This window comes from Pollachius pollachius (assembly GCF_949987615.1).
Source record: "Pollachius pollachius genome assembly, chromosome: 10".
Taxonomy (NCBI): domain Eukaryota; kingdom Metazoa; phylum Chordata; class Actinopteri; order Gadiformes; family Gadidae; genus Pollachius; species Pollachius pollachius.
The window spans coordinates 15,113,298-15,132,217 of record NC_136943.1 but is presented as its reverse complement, the minus strand read 5'-3'; the positions used below and the strand labels follow the sequence as shown (position 1 = coordinate 15,132,217).

The 18,920-nt window shown below is 47.5% G+C and overlaps 1 protein-coding gene across 1 annotated transcript; it reads right to left on the bottom strand.

Moving 5' to 3' along the window:
• Positions 1-352: 352 nt before the first annotated feature.
• pcdh1b (protocadherin 1b) lies at positions 353-16,340 on the bottom strand. Its single transcript, XM_079744235.1, has 3 exons — positions 15,588-16,340; positions 6,326-7,164; positions 353-4,265 (listed from the first exon to the last, which is right to left on the bottom strand). Exons 2-3 carry the CDS (start codon positions 7,130-7,132, stop codon positions 2,019-2,021), a joined length of 3,054 nt encoding a protein of 1,017 aa, XP_079600361.1. The 5' UTR covers positions 7,133-7,164; positions 15,588-16,340; the 3' UTR covers positions 353-2,018.
• Between the last annotated feature and the right edge of the window lie 2,580 nt (positions 16,341-18,920).

The following is an 18,920-nucleotide window of genomic DNA, read 5'->3' as shown; positions in this document are numbered from 1 at the left end:
TGAACACCACATTGGTCAGACTGCTACAGAGTTTCACCAGATAAACAGTAACAAATTTAGATACCAGCTATGCTGTTACGTTACCAAATAGACGATAGACAGGCAGTGACAAATCCCATGGAGAACAATCGGAACCAAGAAGTACAGCATGGAGGTACAAAATGGAGTTGCGGATGATTCATCAACAGCGGCAGCAAGATGTGTGTCATTACTGACAGGTAAGAGGATGGTAATGGTGTGACTGCTTTGTTTTCATGACTTGCCTCTTCCTGAATGGACCCCATGCCCCATTGCATTTCTCCTCCCCCATGCCCCAAGTGAATGAACAGAGAATGTAAAGCACACGTTTGGATAACATGTTTATTGAAGTTGTCTTAGAAATCTGTGGAAAAGACACACGCGCACACACTGTACATTTCCACTAGAATACACAGCTTTCGAACATAGCCGGGAAGACAAAGAAGCATGAAAAACTGATACAATCTTTCAAAAAAAATGATTAAATGAATTGATAACGGGAGAATTGGCAGGTAAAACATTCATACACACACTCTCACTCAGACACACGTACTCAGACACTCTTACAGAGTATCTTGAATTAAACATTTCCATTAACCTTAGCCAACCCTCATGAGGACAAATCCTGACCTAGACCTGAACCACATCTGTATGGCAGGTATGCTAGCGGTAGTCATCCCTAGCTCTCTATGGCTAACAGAAGCCGAACTACCTAAGGGTAATGAACTACATATGACGTCTGGTAACATTTGCAATACTGCCGGAGTACAAGTGTGTGCATTTGTTTGTACATGGTATGAAAGAATGTGTGTCTGTGCATTTTCTTTGGTACAGCATATTTCAACGATGAACACAAGTCATTAGAACACAACTGAGTGAGTACGTGAGGTATCAGCGAACAGGCGTTTTGTGTGCCAAAGCCAACACACACAAACCAAAACAGCATAATTAAACAAACAAAGGAAAAATCACAAGAACCAAAAAAAATAGTTTTGTTATTTACGTATGTACAATTTGCATAAGACTTCACTTTGATTGTCACCGGCTTGCTGTGCGAGGTGCGTCTTTTTATACCTGCCAATCTTCCTCTCTGATTTCACAGTAGACAACATCATCCACCACCACAAACACCGGGCCTGTAACGTGAACGCTTGCCGCAAGAACCACAGGACTCACGCATCGACCCTCATTAGGGGCTGAAGTTAACGACCCTCAGCGTGTACATTAAATAGTAGCAAGGCACTATGGGTAGAGGCAGAGTCATCGCCTGGAATTGCCTCCCATTAATTTGTGCAAACAATTGACTTTAGCCCTGGCGAATGGGGACAGCATAATTGAAAGCTATATTTCAGTGAAGCTGACAGGTGCAGTGGCGACGGATGTTGGGAAATGGCGTTAATTGTACCTTTCCTTTATTGGATTGTTTGACCGTGAAACAAGCGCCCTCTTCGGTTTGGTTTATCAACGATATAAACCTTGGGTTCCTCCCTTCGTTTTGTCTAAAGCCACGACTCAGAGACCAACTGTCTAAAGTCCAGCAGAGTTGGTCATCACAAACAGATAGCCCACATAATAAAATGCCTTTAAGATTCACAGTAGCTTTCTTATCTCAGATTAAGCAGCCGCTCGACGTGGAAGGAATGTGATCAAGACCAAAACATTCTGAATGAATGAGAAGTAATGGAACTTCCTAACAAAAAAGTTTGGAATCAAACCTTTGGAAAATAAAAATCTTTAAACTCCTTCATGTCACCCAGTGGGAAAATAGTGAAACAAAACAATAAACAAATGACCAAAAAAATAACAGACAGTTGATGATGTATTATGAATTAATAGAAGCTAACAACAGAAAAAAAAGTCATGAACTCAAAAAGTGCACAGAACCAAAATAAAATGTTGATCAAAGAAGCTGAAGAGTGGTGGCTGTGAGCTATGGGGCAGGACAACGGATAGACAAGGTAATCAGTGCAGTGTTGTGAGTGCCAACCAGTCCAATGTGACTACCACACCTGATTGTTCCACGTGATGTTCCTGTTGTACCTTGTGGTGTAGTATTCGCCTACCTGTTTGCTGCTGTATTTGGGCGGGTTTGCCTTGTAGCTGTAATCCGAGTATTGGTCGGACCCTGTGGAGGTGTTGTCTCCCGTCCCCACAAAGGTGTTGGTGGCCGGGAGGTCCTGGACGGCCTGGTGCTTCTTTGAGGCCGAGGGGGACTGGGGTTGGAGCTGAATGGAGGGCAGGGGGGAGTTGGAGCGGTAGTGCCTGCCCAGATCGGGGCTTCCTGGCGGGTAATTTAGGGGCAGGTGGATCCTGGGGCTGTCGTTGACGTTTTCATTGATGAGGTTGAACTTGAGGCCCTTCTGGAGGCTTGCCTCCTCGTCCTCCTCAAGGGGCTTGGCTGGCTTAGGGGCCTTTCCTTTTTTGCTCCTTTTCCCTTTGCCGTTTTTTGGACCCTGTTTTGGTGCGAACAGGTCCTTGTTCTCTTTCTTGCCAGGCTGGTAGCCGCTCTTTGTGTCTTTCTGCAGTCGGTGCCGAATTACAACAACGGCTACGATGACAAGAATCACCCCGGCGATCCCCGTCAGGATGGCATACAGGATGTTGTTGCGTTGGCTGTGAGCATACTCGGGGTCCCCAGCAATGTCCCTGTCCAGAGGGGTGTAGAGACTGTGCCCCACCAGAGCCTCTATATGGGTGACATTTCCAATAGTGTCATTGACGTATATGTGTACCAAGGCGGTGGTGTGGCGGGGAGGCTTGCCTTTATCGCTGACCCGTACCACCAGGCGATGCAGCCCGTTGTGTTTGCGGGCAAATTCCTGTGCCAGGGTGACTTCACCGCTATTGGGGGAGATATGGAACAGGTTGTATGGGTTGCCACCGGTGATGCTGTAAATCAGCTCCGCATTCTGACCAAAGTCCATGTCCTCCGCTTCAACCACCTCCACAAGGGCATCTGGGGGTGTGACCGGTGCAAGGTACTTGTAGGTGGAGTTTGAGGGTTTGGTTACGTAAGGGGCGTTGTCGTTTTCGTCAAGAACATTGATGGTTACCCCTACATAGGAGGAGCGATGTGGATCTCCGGCATCAACTGCCCTGAGCTGGAAGGTGTAGGTGCTCTCCTTTTCCCGGTCGAAGGAGAGGCTGGAGAGGATTGTTCCTGTGCCGTTTTGGATGACAAATTTGCCATTGTCCGGCTCTACATACAGCCTGACTCTGGCATTTTCCCCTTCATCTGCATCAGTAACAGTTACCACGCCGACTGGGTTGAGTGGGGCCATGTTTTCAATTACCGAGAAGCTGTATCTGCTCAGCATGAACTTTGGGTCATTGTCATTGCGGTCCAGAACATTGACCACAACGGTGGCTGTGCCTGTTTTGCTTGGGACACCCTTGTCGGCTGCGGCCACGTGGAACTGGTAGCGTTGGACTTCTTCCCGATCCAGCTGGTTCTTCACACGCACCTCGCCAGTGTTGACATCAATCTCAAAGAGCTTGGATGAGGAGGATTCAACGATGCTGTAGCTCAGCTCTGCATTGGTGCCACTATCAGCATCAGTGGCCATCATGTCCAGGACCTTATCTCCGGGCTGGTTACCCTCTGCAAAGTCCACCTCCAACAATGCTGGGGAAAAGTTTGGCATGTTGTCATTCATGTCTGTGACCTGGACCTTCAGAGAATTGGTACTGGACAATGCTGGATTGCCAGAATCCACAGCAACAATTTCAATCCGGTAGTCCTTGACACGCTCGTAGTCCAGCAGTGTGGTCGTCTGCAAGAAGTACTTCCTCTTTCGGTCGTTGGCCGATTCACTCGCCGGTCGAAGCTGGAACGGGACATCACCTGCCACCACACATGTAACCACTGCGTTCTCACCCTCGTCGCGGTCGGACACCTGCACTAGGGCCACCGGCGTACCGATGGGCATGTCCTCTGATATGTTTGCCACGCCATCATGGTGGGTAACAAGGCCGATACCTCGGATCTCAATGGCTGGCGCGTTGTCATTGTGGTCCCTGACTCTGATGGTCACCAGGACCTTGGAGCTCTTGGCGTTGGGGCCGCGGTCCCTGGCCACGACAAAGAACTTGAGGAAGTTTTCCTCCTCACGGTCAACCTGGCCCTTGACTAAGATGACGCCAGTGGAGCGGTCGATGCGGAGCAGCCTCTGCACTGTCTCGGAGGCTTGGTGAAGGCTGTAGTCAATCTCGCCGTTGGTTCCAGTGTCTGCATCGTTGGCCCGAACCTGTAGGCAAAGGACGGAGAAGGTTATCAGTAAATGGGGTTCCTCTTAACATGCATCGCATACCAACACACATGATAGGATTTGTATTTCCACTGATATTGTCATAGTGATTCACTGCTGTTGCCACGGATGATGACATAATCACCATGGAAACGTATTCAACACCTACAATGCCCCAGGCCAGGTCGGCGTATAGGCCAATGAATCACAACCTCGACGGGGATCAGTTCCATTAACCATTCAAATTTATTCCTGACACTGTGAAATGACAATAATAATGATGATAATTTAATATGATCCTCCTCATTTTGAGACTCAGTCTGGTCTGCAGGTAAGATCATCTCCTTCATTTTAAAGTAAACGGATTAGTCTCAAGAAAAAAAAATCTTTAGACTAGCAAATCATTTTCATGAATTACTAACAGATGTTAAAGTTCATGAAATTACATATTATATAGAATATAAATTATCTGTTTTCAAATAAGGGTGAAAGGGAGCATTTAGTCTCTACCAACTGCTTGTCTTTAAAAAGCAGCACATCTTTTTTTGTATTAACATCAATCACACTCAACCACTGACGCGTTTCCACTTAGTAGCAAGAGTGTGACTTTTTCCACATTTGGTAGTTGCCACTTTTTTAAAAATTTTCTAACTTTTCTAAACTTTTTATGCAACACAGCCTAGCATATCCAGAATATCTTTAGGTGATTTCTGAATTGATATTGTCCGAGCTGATCCCTATTGCTCAACAGATTAGCTGTGTTTGCAAGGCCTGTTGAAAAATAATGAGTTTGTTCTCTAGGGTTCACACTTTGCCGCTAGTAGTGACGATAGCAGGGTCTTGTTGCCATAAGGATGATAACACCCCTATTGTTAATTTTAAAACCACCTGGGTGCATCAGGGAACTTTTGGCTTTAAAAATGTCACTATCATCCCACCAGCAACCTCTCCGCCCCTCTCCACCCCTCTCTCCAACTGCTACCCAGGCAACGCTAAGATTTAAGATAACCTCACCTGAGTTCCTGCATGCAAGCTAGGGGGTGTGTTGAAATGGGGAGGGGGGCTGGGGGCATAAGCTTAGGTATACATTAACCAGATATTTGGTCTTTAGCCTCGGTGGCGCAACACTATGCTGTGCCTCAATCGGACGAATCACGAAGAGGCTACATGTCTCTGATAACTCTCCCCACCAGAGCCAGACTGAACAGGAACAGACACAGCTTAGTCTAGAGTGCTACTCTCGACGTTTCACGGAGCTTAAGAGTATTACTGCCCTTTATGCGACTCATTCTATTTAAAAATGAAAAAAAGAAAGAAAAGCTGCAGTTTGTTTCATTCTGCGTAATGTGCCTCTGAAAAGCAATCTTTTAAAAAGCAGCTGGAACAGTGTGACTTACGAGCGAGAGAGCAATCTGTTTGCTCGGGTCAGGTGATATCGCTCCGTGCTCTGTGGCACATCACGCAGAAAAGACGATTGACACACATTCCACTCAGCCCGCTGCTGACCCGGAGATTAGTGACGTTTAAAACCACGTCTACCCACCTTCCTTCCTTCCTTCCTTCCTTCCTTCCTTCCTTCCTCTCTTTCAAGACACTTCCTGAACCCTGGCCAAACTCCACGCTCGGCCACACAACCGCTTTAAAATTCAATACACAATTCCCCCCAACTGTCGATAATGCACTTGTGTTTTATTACCACTAGTGTTTAAAGTGACATGAGCAGGAGGCAGGGATCAATTTCCAGGCCAGGTGATGGGAAGGGTCCCTCCACCTTAACCCCATTTTGAAGAGACAAAACACTAGGAGCAGCCCACCCACCTCCTCCCCCCTCCCCGAGAAACAAGGATGGTGTTGGTATGAGTTAAAAAATAAACTACACAACATTTTTCGCCTTTTCTCCTGGAGGCGCCCTCTGGACAATACAGCAAAATATAAATTGACGTACTGTTTGTGTGTGTCTACGTCCATGTGTGCATCGATTGTGTGTGATCGCAGAGTTTGTTGGTGTGTTGAGTGTGAATGTGTGAATATAGGGCCTCCACGTGTGGGTGTGCACTGACCTGTAGGACTGAGTGGCCCACGGGGCTGATCTCGGACAGCTCCGCCTCATAGTGGTCTCTCTCGAACTTGGGCGGGTTGTCGTTCTGGTCGGTGACGGTGACGCGGAGCAGGGCGCTGCTCGCCCTGGGAGGCTTCCCTCCGTCCACCACGCGGATGTTCAGGTCGTACGAGTCCTTCACCTCCCGGTCCAGGTTGCCCATGACGACCAGCTGTGGCAGCTTCTCCTCGGCGTCCACTGCCACCTGCAGGCTGAAGAGCTGGTCGGCGTCCGGCCCGGTGTTGAGCGAGTACTCGGCCACGCCGTTGACGCCCGAGTCCCTGTCCGTGGCCATCTGGATCGAGAACAGCGCCCCGATGTGGGTGTTCTCGGGGATGGACAGTGTGAGGATGGGGGAGGAGAACTGCGGCGTGTTGTCGTTGACGTCCAGCACCTCGATGCGCCCCTCGATCAGCCGCGGGCCCGTGCCGAAGCCCTTGTTCATGTCCGTGATGGACACCTCAAACTCCAGGTAGCATTTGTCGCCCTCGAACAGGTTGCGGCAGTCACGCAGCGTCTCGCGGTCGATGGGGACCTCCGTGGTGTAGATGTCCCCCGACTTGCTGTCCACCCTCAGGTAAGGGGAGCCCACCTCAAGCTTGTAGAGATGGCCGGTGTCCGGGAGCCCGCGGTCGGCCGCCAAGCTGGTGATCAGGCTGTTTGGGGGCTGCTCTTCAGGGAGTCGGTAGAGGATGTCAGACGAAGCCACGCTGCCCGCCAGGAGTAGCACGACCAACAGAACCGGCGCCACCACCGACCTCGGAGTCATGTCTCCACCAGAACAGGAACCGTTTGGAGAACCTGGAGGAGGAGAAGAAGAAGAAGAAGAAGAGCAGGAGCAGTTAGCTTGGAGCTAGTTTCTGTCAAGCTTGGTCACATCATAATGTCCACCCATTGTTTCCCACACAATGTCTTGTATTATTAGAGCGGGGCCCTGGAAAGTCTAGTGCTTAGGGTGTCTGATTCCTGGCTGTAAGGTTCAGAGTTCAAATTGCAATTTTCAGTCTACCTGTGGGCATCCAAGACCACAATGCCCTAACCCCGACCCGCAGATGATTGACTTCTATCTGAGTTCACTGTAAGTGCCTTTGGATAAAAGCCTGAGCTGAAATGAAAGAAATAGTAATATCTCTTCTTTTCCTACAAGGCCACAGTTGAAACAAAAAAAAACTAAAACTACTGAAAAAATAAAACAATAAAACTGTTTTTATACATAAAACAACAAACATGACAGGAATTTCACACACCGGGGATTCGTGGGCAAGGCATATAAATTTAAAAAATCTGGTGAATTTGTTGTTCCTGCAAGGCAGGTGAAGAGCGATTTGCGATGACAAACGGTGTGCACGCAGCACACGACCGCTGGTCCGGGAGGGGACCCTGCCTCACTGCCTTATGGGGCGTTATTTAGAGGGCTGTAGAAGACACACTGCTGTGGCCGGCTGCTCCCTCGTATGTCTGGCGTCATGTGCCAACCGCCTCTCCTGACTGAGATCAGCGAGAACGGCGTCACTTCTAACACGCAGCTCGCTCATGTCACCGCGGGCAACATTTTTGTATCCGCTATTTTTTTATTTTATTTATATATTTCTGAAGTTACGCACTTGTTTTGTATGACGATATATAAGACTAGTGTTATTGTTGTTATTATTATTAGCTTAGGTTGCTCTGGAAGGCCAAACGACATCAGTTGTCAACAGGTTTATTTTCCTAAGAGTGAAGGAAAAAAAATGGTAGTCCATCAGAATGTAATGAAAGGTGGCTTTAGCATAAAGCTGAAGACTTAAGCTGTCTAATATGAGCTACGTATGTTGTAATCTGGAATTCAACCTATGTCACTTGACCCCCATACACACACGCCATACACACACATTGTAATTCATCACATAGATGTTTGTTGGCGTGGAAGTCTCTAACCCTCTAAGGGGAAACACAGCATGATAGTGCCGTAAATCTGCTGTTCCTCAGCAAGAGATTTGTCATTCGACCACCTTGTGTGTGTGTGTGTGTGTGTGTGTGTGTGTGTGTGTGTGTGTGTGTGTGTGTGTGTGTGTGTGTGTGTGTGTATGTGTGTGTGTGTGTGTGTGTGCGTGCATGTAGGCTTCGACCGAACCTGCAGGTCCTCATGGTTAAAAAGCAAGGGTGTCCAGCGCATGCAAACTAGAGACTTTCACAAAATGCCTCTTTGTCCCGTTTGAAGGCTCAATACTGTGTTCTGACTTATCGTTTTGAGCTAGTCACCCGGTAAATCTGCCAACTGACAATGAATAAGACCGACTAAAATCTTTGAAAGCAAAGAAAAATAATATATATCTGTAAAAAAAATACCTACATCCTACGTGGGAGTGAATTATATGTAAAAGATTCTACATTCAGAAGCAGTCAGTAGATTGCATTCTGGTAGTCTCATGGCCACCCTGAAGGTTATATTTTTGTTATTTTAAAAACCATCTGTCATTTAGCAATGATGGTGCATCCAAAAATGTTTAAGCAAAGCAAGGATTATTAAATGTAGACTACCCTCTTTTGCAGTCATTGTTGTCTGCCAGTATCGATCCATAGCGTAAGCTTTAATCAATGACGTTAAATGATCGGGTTGTAAGATGGTATTGCCACATCGCTCTTCTATCTCTTTAGGTTTAGTAATTCATTTTTAATTTGTTTCTATAAACCCTCAGGCTTTTTGATTTTTATTGCTGTATCATTTTCGCAGGATATAACATTAAAAGATTATATGTTTTAGCCTCAACCGAGATCTGTTCGTCTAAGAGTAAGAGAGACGGGCAATGTATATTATTTATGCATATTTGTCCAATAAGCTTCAGTCCACATTCAGTTTAAATGTGGGAAAGTAAACAGATATGAAAAAAAACTAAAAACAGCCAACATCATGGTGCATTTTCTTTGACACAAAGTGTGCATGTAAAGGAAACCAGACTTACCGGAAACTGTGCATGAAAGGAATGTATCTATCCTGAAGATTTCTGTTTGATTTCAGAATATACCCTGGCCCGTTTACATAGCAATATTACATAGAATAACTGGCCGCATACACACAAGGTCTAGGCACTTACTGCGTGACGCAGGTTGACTAAGAACCACACACAGACACAAATACTGTACTGAGATGAGGACTTCCGTGTGTGCATGGGTGTGTGTGTGTTTATGTGTGTCCCATATTAATGGTAATAGCTCTGTATGTGTCTATGGGCGGCATTAGCAAGACAATGAGTTTGTAAATACGGCCGTCAGGTCATTGTGGGATCTGGGGGGGGGGGGGGGAGATGGCTGGACACCAAGGTGGAGGACACATTACAATGGGCCAAAGCTGACCCCAGCCCTAGCACCACTCCTATTTACCATAAAGTAGTTTACATAAGCCAGTGTTATAACTTTCAAAAGGAGAGGTTTGTTAGTGACTTCCGCTTCTATGAAACAAAAAGGACAAGATGCGGAACAATATCTGAGCGGCTATTTCTCACGGGCAGGTACAATAACAGTAACCGTAGTTATGTGTGGTATGTGTGCATAATTCTTTGAATATCTGTCTGATTATGGGTCCTTTGTTCCGCTTAGGGACCAACATCGCTCTCCTTTCTCTTTATTCACCTCTGCTTCTCATTCTCTCCCTTCCTGCCTCTTATCTGCACGCTTCCACGGGAGATTAACACACACAAAACCAGCAAAACCGTATTCTGATACACAGACAGTTTCGGTTAGCCTGCATTCCTCTCCCTCACAAACACACACACAGCACACACACACAGACACACACACCGCTTTGACAACTCTAGGTCAGCATGACTGTGTGCGTGTCTATGCGGGTGTGTGTCATCAACGCTGTCCGACACGTTTGTCCTACCCCACGTGACACAGTATCGCCTGATGAGTTCCACGACAGACATGCCAAGAACATGGAAATACACAACCTCGCTCCCTCTCTCTTTCCCACTGACGAATCCAATTACAATCAGCCCCTGATTGAGCGGCATGAGCAGCCTGCTAGGTTTGTGTTCGCCCGAGAGAGAGCTACAGAGAGAGAGAGCAGGAACGAGAGAGCGAGAAAGAAAGGAAGGACAGAGAAGCAGGTTAATGTGTAAGCTGGGAGATAGTACAAGGCTGGGAAACTGGGTAGGTCCGCTCTGTTCCCCAGTGGACTAGCGGCCCCGAGGTAAACAAACACACAGAGGACCGTGTTGACTCACCCAGTCTGTTCATGTCACCATGGCTGACCACATCCAGCACCACCACTGAAACCACCTGCTCTACCACCAATACAACCCACTCATCCACCCCTACCTCCTCCATCACCATCAACCCCCCCCCACCACCACTCCACCAGTGGTAGAGTGGGGACTCTGCCACAACCATATCCACTTCCTCTACCACAACTTCCTGCATCACCACCCCAGCCCACACCCCCATTTCCTCCTACCACCCTCATCGCCAATTCCTCCACCCCCAGCATCACCATGATCAGATTTACCACAACTGCCCCCCAACCTCTGCAAGAGCCTACTACCACAGTGCCAGGGGGGTCGGAGGTTAACAACACCACCTAAACTACAGGCCTACACTGTACACAAACAAACACACACATACACATCCTATTATGTAAGGCAAGGTAACTCCGGAAGCGGATGTCTGTCATGCCAACGTGGAACGCAGACACACCGCATTGTTTTGTTAATTCCAAGAGCTGAGCCCACACTCTCCTTTGTCACAGTTAAGTTTGTGCAAAACACTGTCTTATAGGGCATTGTCTGCTCGCCTAATCTTAAAATGTAAATTAAGAGCGCGGAATGACCTCACCCACACACAGCCTTTAAAGTGTAGTAGTGTAAAGTATTTTCTATGAAACCCACATTAAATATGGACATAAGTAAATCAACAACACATGCACGCACAGCAACCAGTAACCAATCTGAATCAGCTTTTTAGTTGTATGGAATTAACCAGTAGTATACATATTCGGTAATACAGAGCAGAAAATCCAACAAGCCATTCCTTTTGTATTTCGCAGTGTGCAATGCTCAACTTCATACAGAGTAATTATGTTTCCCACAGGCATTCCAGTTATGTTCTGCACTATATCCATACAATTACACCCGAAAATAAAAATATACATTCAATGCTGATGTAATGTGAGATTGTTTGTTGCGTCCAGATTGTATTCTTTTATTTTCCAGGACAATGTGTGCCCTGGGAAGCTCATTAGTTGTGTTTGGCCCCCGCTCCCAGAGGGGCCAGCTGCTCAGATTCTGAGACCTACTGCTTACAAGAGGTTCCGTGTCCTCACCGGTCAACATACCTTCTTCTGAGGAAGGGAAGAGGAGAGCAGGAGAGAAAGAGAAGTAAGGGAGGATAGAAGTGCAAGGACAGAGGTGTGGTGAGGGTAGATAAGAGGGCAAGAGGGAGAAATAGAGAGAGATCGGGAGCAGATCTGCGGAAGGAGAGGAATGAAAAGAAAAAGGGGGGAACAAAATAATGGGAAGAGGACAGAAGGCCTGCCGGTATTTATATCCTTTTTCAGAGGTCCTGGTCACCAATGGGCAGCATAGGAGTGCAATAATAGGTCACCAAGCTTGAGCTATATCGGTGACCAGACGAGGGGACCAGAGAAATGTTTGCCGTAAAAAGCAGGAGCCAGTGTTACTAGGGACATGGGAAAGGTGGCAAGGAAGGAGAAGACAGTAGAGTGGAGAAATATAAAGAGGCAAGAATGAAGAGTCAGAAGGGGTCACGTAGAGGTAGGAAATCGCTGGTTGCAGCTGTCACCCCGCAATTGCCCGCAGTTTGTTTGTTTGTGAGTGTGTCTGTGTGTGGTCCCCTAACCCCCTCTGTGCATTGAGGATTACTCTAATGATTTCATTCACAGCTTTTGTTCGGTACAGATTAGTCCAAGTAACCCCTCCCCCTCACCCTAACAACCATGCGCACACGCGCACACACACACACACACACACACACACACACACACACACACACACACACACACACTTACTTAGACACACACCACTACAGTAAGGAAACCACCAACTGCTGCAAGTGTTTTTTTTGAGTCTCTCAAGAAGACCACACTATATGTGTGTGTGTGTGTGTGTGTGTGTGTGTGTGTGTGTGTGTGTGTGTGTGTGTGTGTGTGTGTGTGTGTGTGTGTGTGTGTTCTCCGTGGCTCCGGGGCACATTGGCTAGACACATACCAGTTCACCTTTAAGCCATTACACAGAGAGACCAACGCAAATACACAACACATAAATTTGTCAGGTGACACATCGGGCGACGAATCAGATCGGCACCATCTGTCGTTGTGGTGTGCCGACCAACTAGGCAATGGATAGACTAAGGGGCAAAGTCAGACCAAAATAAACAGACAGGGGACTCGACAGACAGAAAGACAGACAGTAGGAAGAAACTATTGTGGCAGTTGGGTTGACTGGGGAGCCGTCAATCACCATCAGCCGTCACGGAAAACTAACGGCGGCGAGGTAGAAACTGGAGGAGCTAGTCTCACCGACAGTCTCGCTGGCGCCCCACCCACCCAGTCAGCAGGTGTACCATGCGTCTTGCTCAAGGACCCTTGGGTTGGCTTAAGAACTCAGACCTGCCTGAGCAGAGCAACCCGTAATAAACAGGCAGAGATTAACCCCCGCAGCGGGGAGGCGGTGCGGGGATAGTATTAGAAGATCAAGCGTGCATCTGGCTTCACGGCTGTGTTGAATTACGCAAAGAATCTGCTCCAATTGAATAAAAATATGTTAGGAGAAGCGGCCAGAGCGACTGGTTGAGAACGAAAAGGCTTCCCACTGGCCGTGAATAGACGCACACGCACACGCAGGGCCCAACCTTTCTTGTTTTGTCCCTGTGGCGGTCTGACGGTATTTGCTGCAAACCAAGACGAGGCCAGGCTGAAGAAAACATAGACATAGATTGCAGCTTCACACTTCCAACTCAGGGCGTGAAACACAATCATTGGAAGCATGCAAGAGGGCTGAAACACTGGGCGACGGAGGAACTTTCATCACACAGGGGCCAGGATTATTTTCAACCGCCACCCCCCCCCCCCCCCCCCCCCCCCCAACAAAGACACACAAACCAACAACAATCATCATCCCCTTCTATTTTAATGACTGCATAAACAATGCTGTTTGCTCAGATCTTCCGTTTTACGCGACAAAATGTGAAGAACAGGCAGTGAGAGCTGCGCTCGTTTCGCCGCTTTATCCGTGTCTGCCTGGTTAATTCGCACCGCAATGGCCACACATCGCTGTGACGGTTTGTTTTATTCGGCCAAATTGAACGGATATGCCTCCTAATGGAAGCAAGCGGGGGAGACCGCGCGCTCGGAATGAATCCAGCCCCGAAACATTAACATGGTGATGTGGGAGAGGGAGAGCAGGACCCCCGAGCCCCACCGTGAAGTAGGCCTACATTACAAACACACCGTGCACACGCACAAAGCAAAAGACTCCACAAAGTCGGCTGATCTAACTTGTAAATGCACATTCGATTTAAACACACGACAGGCAGGTTACACAGCACACTTACGGGGAACCTCGAGTGGGACAATAAGCTCTATGGCGCTAGAAACCAAACGCAGTGTACGTACGGAACCCCCCCCCCCCCCCGCATGGCGCACACAGGTCACGATTGGTCAAAATAACCGATCAATCAATTTAACGAAACGATAGAAGACGGGATGGACGGCTGTATGCAGCGCCGTGTCACTACCTCTAGACATTTATTGGAAAAGTAAATACTAGTATAACCCCTGGGCTTACAGAAGAATCATAAAGCCATAAAGGGCCATCATATTCGATTTTACCTATTTTAAGACAGCCATGTAAAGCGGGGACTAGTTAAACAATAAACGTCTTTATAGCGTTTTGTATCCTTATGTTTTAGGAGCAGAGCTCACAGAGTGTAGAGATAACGGAAGGGTCCCTATAGTGAAGGCCCCTATATTGTTGAGCCGAATGAAATTGGTACTTTAAACAGAGTGTTCTTCGACATACAGCCAGTATTTCTCCCTTGCAGCGTAGCTTCTATATGTCTGCCTTATGAAATGCAAATCCACCCCTACCGCCGCCGTGGTCCCGCGGAGGAGCAGGTTCTCCCCTCCCGCTGTCCCAAAGGCTTGGAACAGGTGAGGCAGGAAAGACCGGATTCCCCGGCAGTGACCCACAGGCTACATACGCACTCATTCCTCACACATGCCGAACACACACAGCACAGTCTGTCATTTCTCACCCCGTGAAAGTCTTCGCTTTTAGCGCCGACTGAGTTTTCTTTTCCTTTTTTTGTCAAGGCCGGCTGTCTGCACACTTATTATAGTCCGAGAGCGTTTCGGTGAAACTTGAGGGCCATTCGCAGGGAGCCAGCAGCGCGGCTACAGGTGCCGTCGCCCGCGGCGGATAAATGGACCATTGTTTGGGCTGCTTTTTTACGTGTGCGTCGAAACTGGCGCTGTCGGATGTCCCTTCAGGCAAATAAAAACCCACTCCCTTGCATATAACCTAGTTAAACCCCGAAGCAAAACGCCCCAACTACAAACCACTGAAGTGTTTTGTTTTTACCTTCTCCCGGACCATACAGATGGTGGGATTGTTGCACCGTCTGGCGTGGACTGCGAATGCAAGATAACACGGGCGATGTGTGCTGTGTTAAAGGACCTTCTTAATGTATGATCGATAGGGTAGGGTAATTCTGAGGGTAGACGATGCAAATATTCACAACACGGGTAGCCAGCAGCGATCCCCATTGATGGGATTTGGATGTGCGCCGGGCAGACTGTATCCTGGTGTCGCCTCCCCGCTAAACGGGGCTGGCTTCGCTCACCAACAAGTGTTTTATCAATCTCCAAATGAGGAGCCCATGGATGAAGTCGTCTTATTATATCCCATTGCCAAGCATGTATTGCGAACGTATTGCAACGAAACTGTGTTTCCTATTATAAGCGAGACAATTATTATTTCTGCATTAAATATTGGCTCTATTTAATAGTCAATGCTCTGTTGCATGCATTGCTTTTGAAGAATATTACGTGAGCCCCGAAAATCCTATTGTTGGAGGGGGTGATTTTTAATGACAATCACCAGAGATACATATTTCATGGAGCTAGGGGTCCATGGCCCCCCCTTACTGACGGACTGGTGTGTTTGCGCACCGGGTCGATAAACGGGGGATCAACTGTGCGCTGCGATTCGTGACGAAGAAGTTTGTACCTTGAAACCGGCGAGGGTTGCTCAGTATTCCAGCTAGGGAGAGTCCAACCGGCGTCCAATGCTCCAGCGCTGCTCCGAAACGCCACTTCGGCCGTGCCAAAAAAAAAACAAGACGCACAATTAAGGATCCACTATATGTCGCTTGCACAGAGAAAGTCTCATCCACACGCAAAATAAAACATCCAGCGCCCCGGACCGAAAACCCCTGCGACGATTATTCCTTCGGATTCCACCGAAGTTCCAAATCCTTTTTTCAATCTTCTCTCACTGAGTGGCGGAGAAGTCAGAGGGATTCTCCTTTAATACGCCGAAAAACGCTTGTCCGACGGGCTGTGCCGCGTTATGACGACCGTCGTTGACGAGAGACCGGGTTGTGCGGGAGTTCCGTCCAGTCCGGTCTCACAGCATTCCGGGGGCTCGAGAGGCTACTTCACCGGGCGCCTTCTTCTGACAGCATCATCATCATCCTCCTCCTCCGGCTTGCAGGTAGAAGAGTGGAAGAACCGAGGAAAACACGCACTAAATTTTTTTTAAATAATTAGAAATCACCCAATCTACGAGCAATAGCCGGTAGTGTTACCAGCGATCACCCTTGGTCCTCAGACAGTCCTCTGTGCCAGTGGGCTTGGGTGCCACAAACTCTCCTCCGCGCGCTCTACGGCTCACTTGGCGCGGTGCTGTGGGTGCTGTGCGTGTGCAGAGAGAGAATGGAGTGGTTCCAAACGATTGCGCGCTCCCTTCCCCTCTCTCACTCACTCTGGTCGTTTCTCTCCCTCCCTCCCTCTCTCTCAGTGATCCCCTCCCTCTCACACACACTCACACATGCACACACTCTATTCGCTCTCTCTCGCTCTCTCTCGCTCTCGCTCTCTCTCTCGCTCTCTCTCGCTCTCTATACTGTCCTGCCATATGCTTTAGCGGGGGGCGGGGCCAGCAAGCGACTCCAAATCCTCAAGTGTGTGTAGATATTACTTTGGTTTTTGGGAAGGGGTTCAACTTTTTTTGTTTTAAATACAACACACGATTAAAAAGCTGGACATCCTTTTTCTGGCTAGATAAGGATGTTGGAGTTGGAGGAGGAGCAGTCCTTGAGAACTGAGAAGGACCGGTCAGTTCAACAAAAACGACCAAAAGAAAGTGAACAAAAACACGGATATACTTTCATCTTAGTATACCTAAGCAAATTGAACATACCAGGGAGCTACATGGATAATCATTCTACTTTCTTCACACACTAGCATGTGTTCTATAAGCACGGCTATGATACACGTCTCCCTATTGCTAGTAGCCCCGATATCAAATACTCCGTCTGATATTGAATGATAGATTTGATGTTAATCTCCGGTTATCCAACTCCCCGTTTTAACTCCAGAGCAAGGCAGAGGACCAGAGCTCCGCGGCGTGTTGGGGGTTTGTCTCTCTCGTGCTTTGAGCGCCTCCCGCAGGCCGCTCGAGGTACTGCATATAGTAGAATCCTTGCCCATGCTTTTGATTTCATTAATAGGGCATCATACCAGCATCCCTTTCAGCGGCCAGGTTACCACCTGCTCTTGTATTCAGTTGTGTCTGTCTGTTTGTTTCATGACAGAAGCAATTGCTTGAGATAATCATGTGTCCACGTACTGACTTCTTAGTTGTACTTAAAAGTAGTTTGTATCTATCCTGGATTAGACACAATGTCTGGGATGCTGAATATTGTTCCAGCAGCTGAAGAGATGCAATTAAAGGCATATTTAATTATTTTCTCTACTCTTCTTTTAAAATAATTAAACCAAAAATAATTTCATCCGAATAATTGATAATAATTGATTTAGCGTAATGCTGTTCCAATAATTTGTAAAACCTGTGCTTAAAGCTAACTTTCCCTCACCTGAGAACCTAGATCTTTCCATTCATCTATCCAATCCATCCCTCCAAACCACTTTAACCATCCATTTATATATCCAATCCATGCATCTACACATTATCAATCCATCCATCCATCCATCCATCCATCCATCCATCAATCCATCCATCCATCCATCCATCCATCAATGCAATCCTTGCATCAATCCATCTCCTTCCATCCATCTTTCATCTGTCTCTATTTTCTATCTATTGGTAGTGGAACACAATGAGACACTCTGAAGGGGATGCCATTCTATATCAGATTACCCCCCCCCCCCCCCCGACACACACACACACACACACACACACACACACACACACACACACACACACACACAGACACATACACACACACACACACACACACACACACACACACACACACACACACACACTCACAGCTTTAAGTTAGGATGTGGTCAAATGTAAGCTGAAATTACATCAATAATATGTTACAGATGAGTGTCTCTCATCATTCTGTCTCTTTCTTCCCTCCATCACTCTGTCTCTCCCTGCCTATTTCTTTTTCCCCTCAATCATCATGTCGCTCCTATGATCCCTTCATCATAATGTCACTCCTATGATCCCTCCATCATCATGTCACTCCTATGATTCTTCCATCATTAATGTCCCTCCTCTATCCCCATCATTATGTCTCTCTGTGTTACTCCCTTATCACCCCCCATCATACTGGGACTCAATGTCACACCAATCTTCCCTCATTATGTCACTCCTCCATGCTCCCTCCATCATTCTGTCTCTCTTTGTAATCCCTCTATCCTCCCTCCATCATTCTGTCTCTCTTTGTAATCCCTCTATCCTCCCTCCATCATTGTCTCTCTCTGTCACCCCTCTATCTTCCCTCCATCATTCTATCTGGCTGTTTCACTTCTCCCTCCATCATTCTCTCTTTGTCACTCCTCTATCCTCCCTCCATCATTCTCTCTCTCTCTATGTCACACCTCTATCATCCCTCCATCATTTTATCTCTCTGTTTCACTCCTGTATCCTCCCTCCATCATTCTCCCTTTGTGTGTCACTTCTCTATCATCCATTGTCCTGCTCTCTGTCACTACAATTCATCTCATTTATCCGTATCAATTAAAGATGAGGGTGTACACAGAATCCATTACACTTATGAATCGACCCAAACACACAGACACAGACACACACACACACACACACACACACACACACACACACAATAAATAATCACTAGTGTAGTGGGGTGGAGCTCAACACCACAACGTTCAGGAGAACCCAAAAGGAAACACAGCACAACGGTCAAACAGCCAAACCAAAGCGCAGCAGCGGTGCTGTGCGGGTATAATTCCTAAAATGTGTTGTATTAATTCACTGGCATGGTCCGCTCTGGGCTCCGTGTGACATCCCGATAGCGGGTCCGGCCGCCGTCGCCCCTCCTAAGTGCTCTGCCAAGCGTGGAGT

Coding starts and splice junctions, on each gene's coding strand:
- pcdh1b (XM_079744235.1), bottom strand. CDS start 7,132: ATGACTCCGAGGTCGGTGGTGGCGCCGGTTCTGTTGGTCGTGCTACTC. Junction 4,266..6,325: donor TGGGCCACTCAGTCCTACAG/GTCAGTGCACAC, acceptor CTTTGCCTACAG/GTTCGGGCCAACGATGCAGA.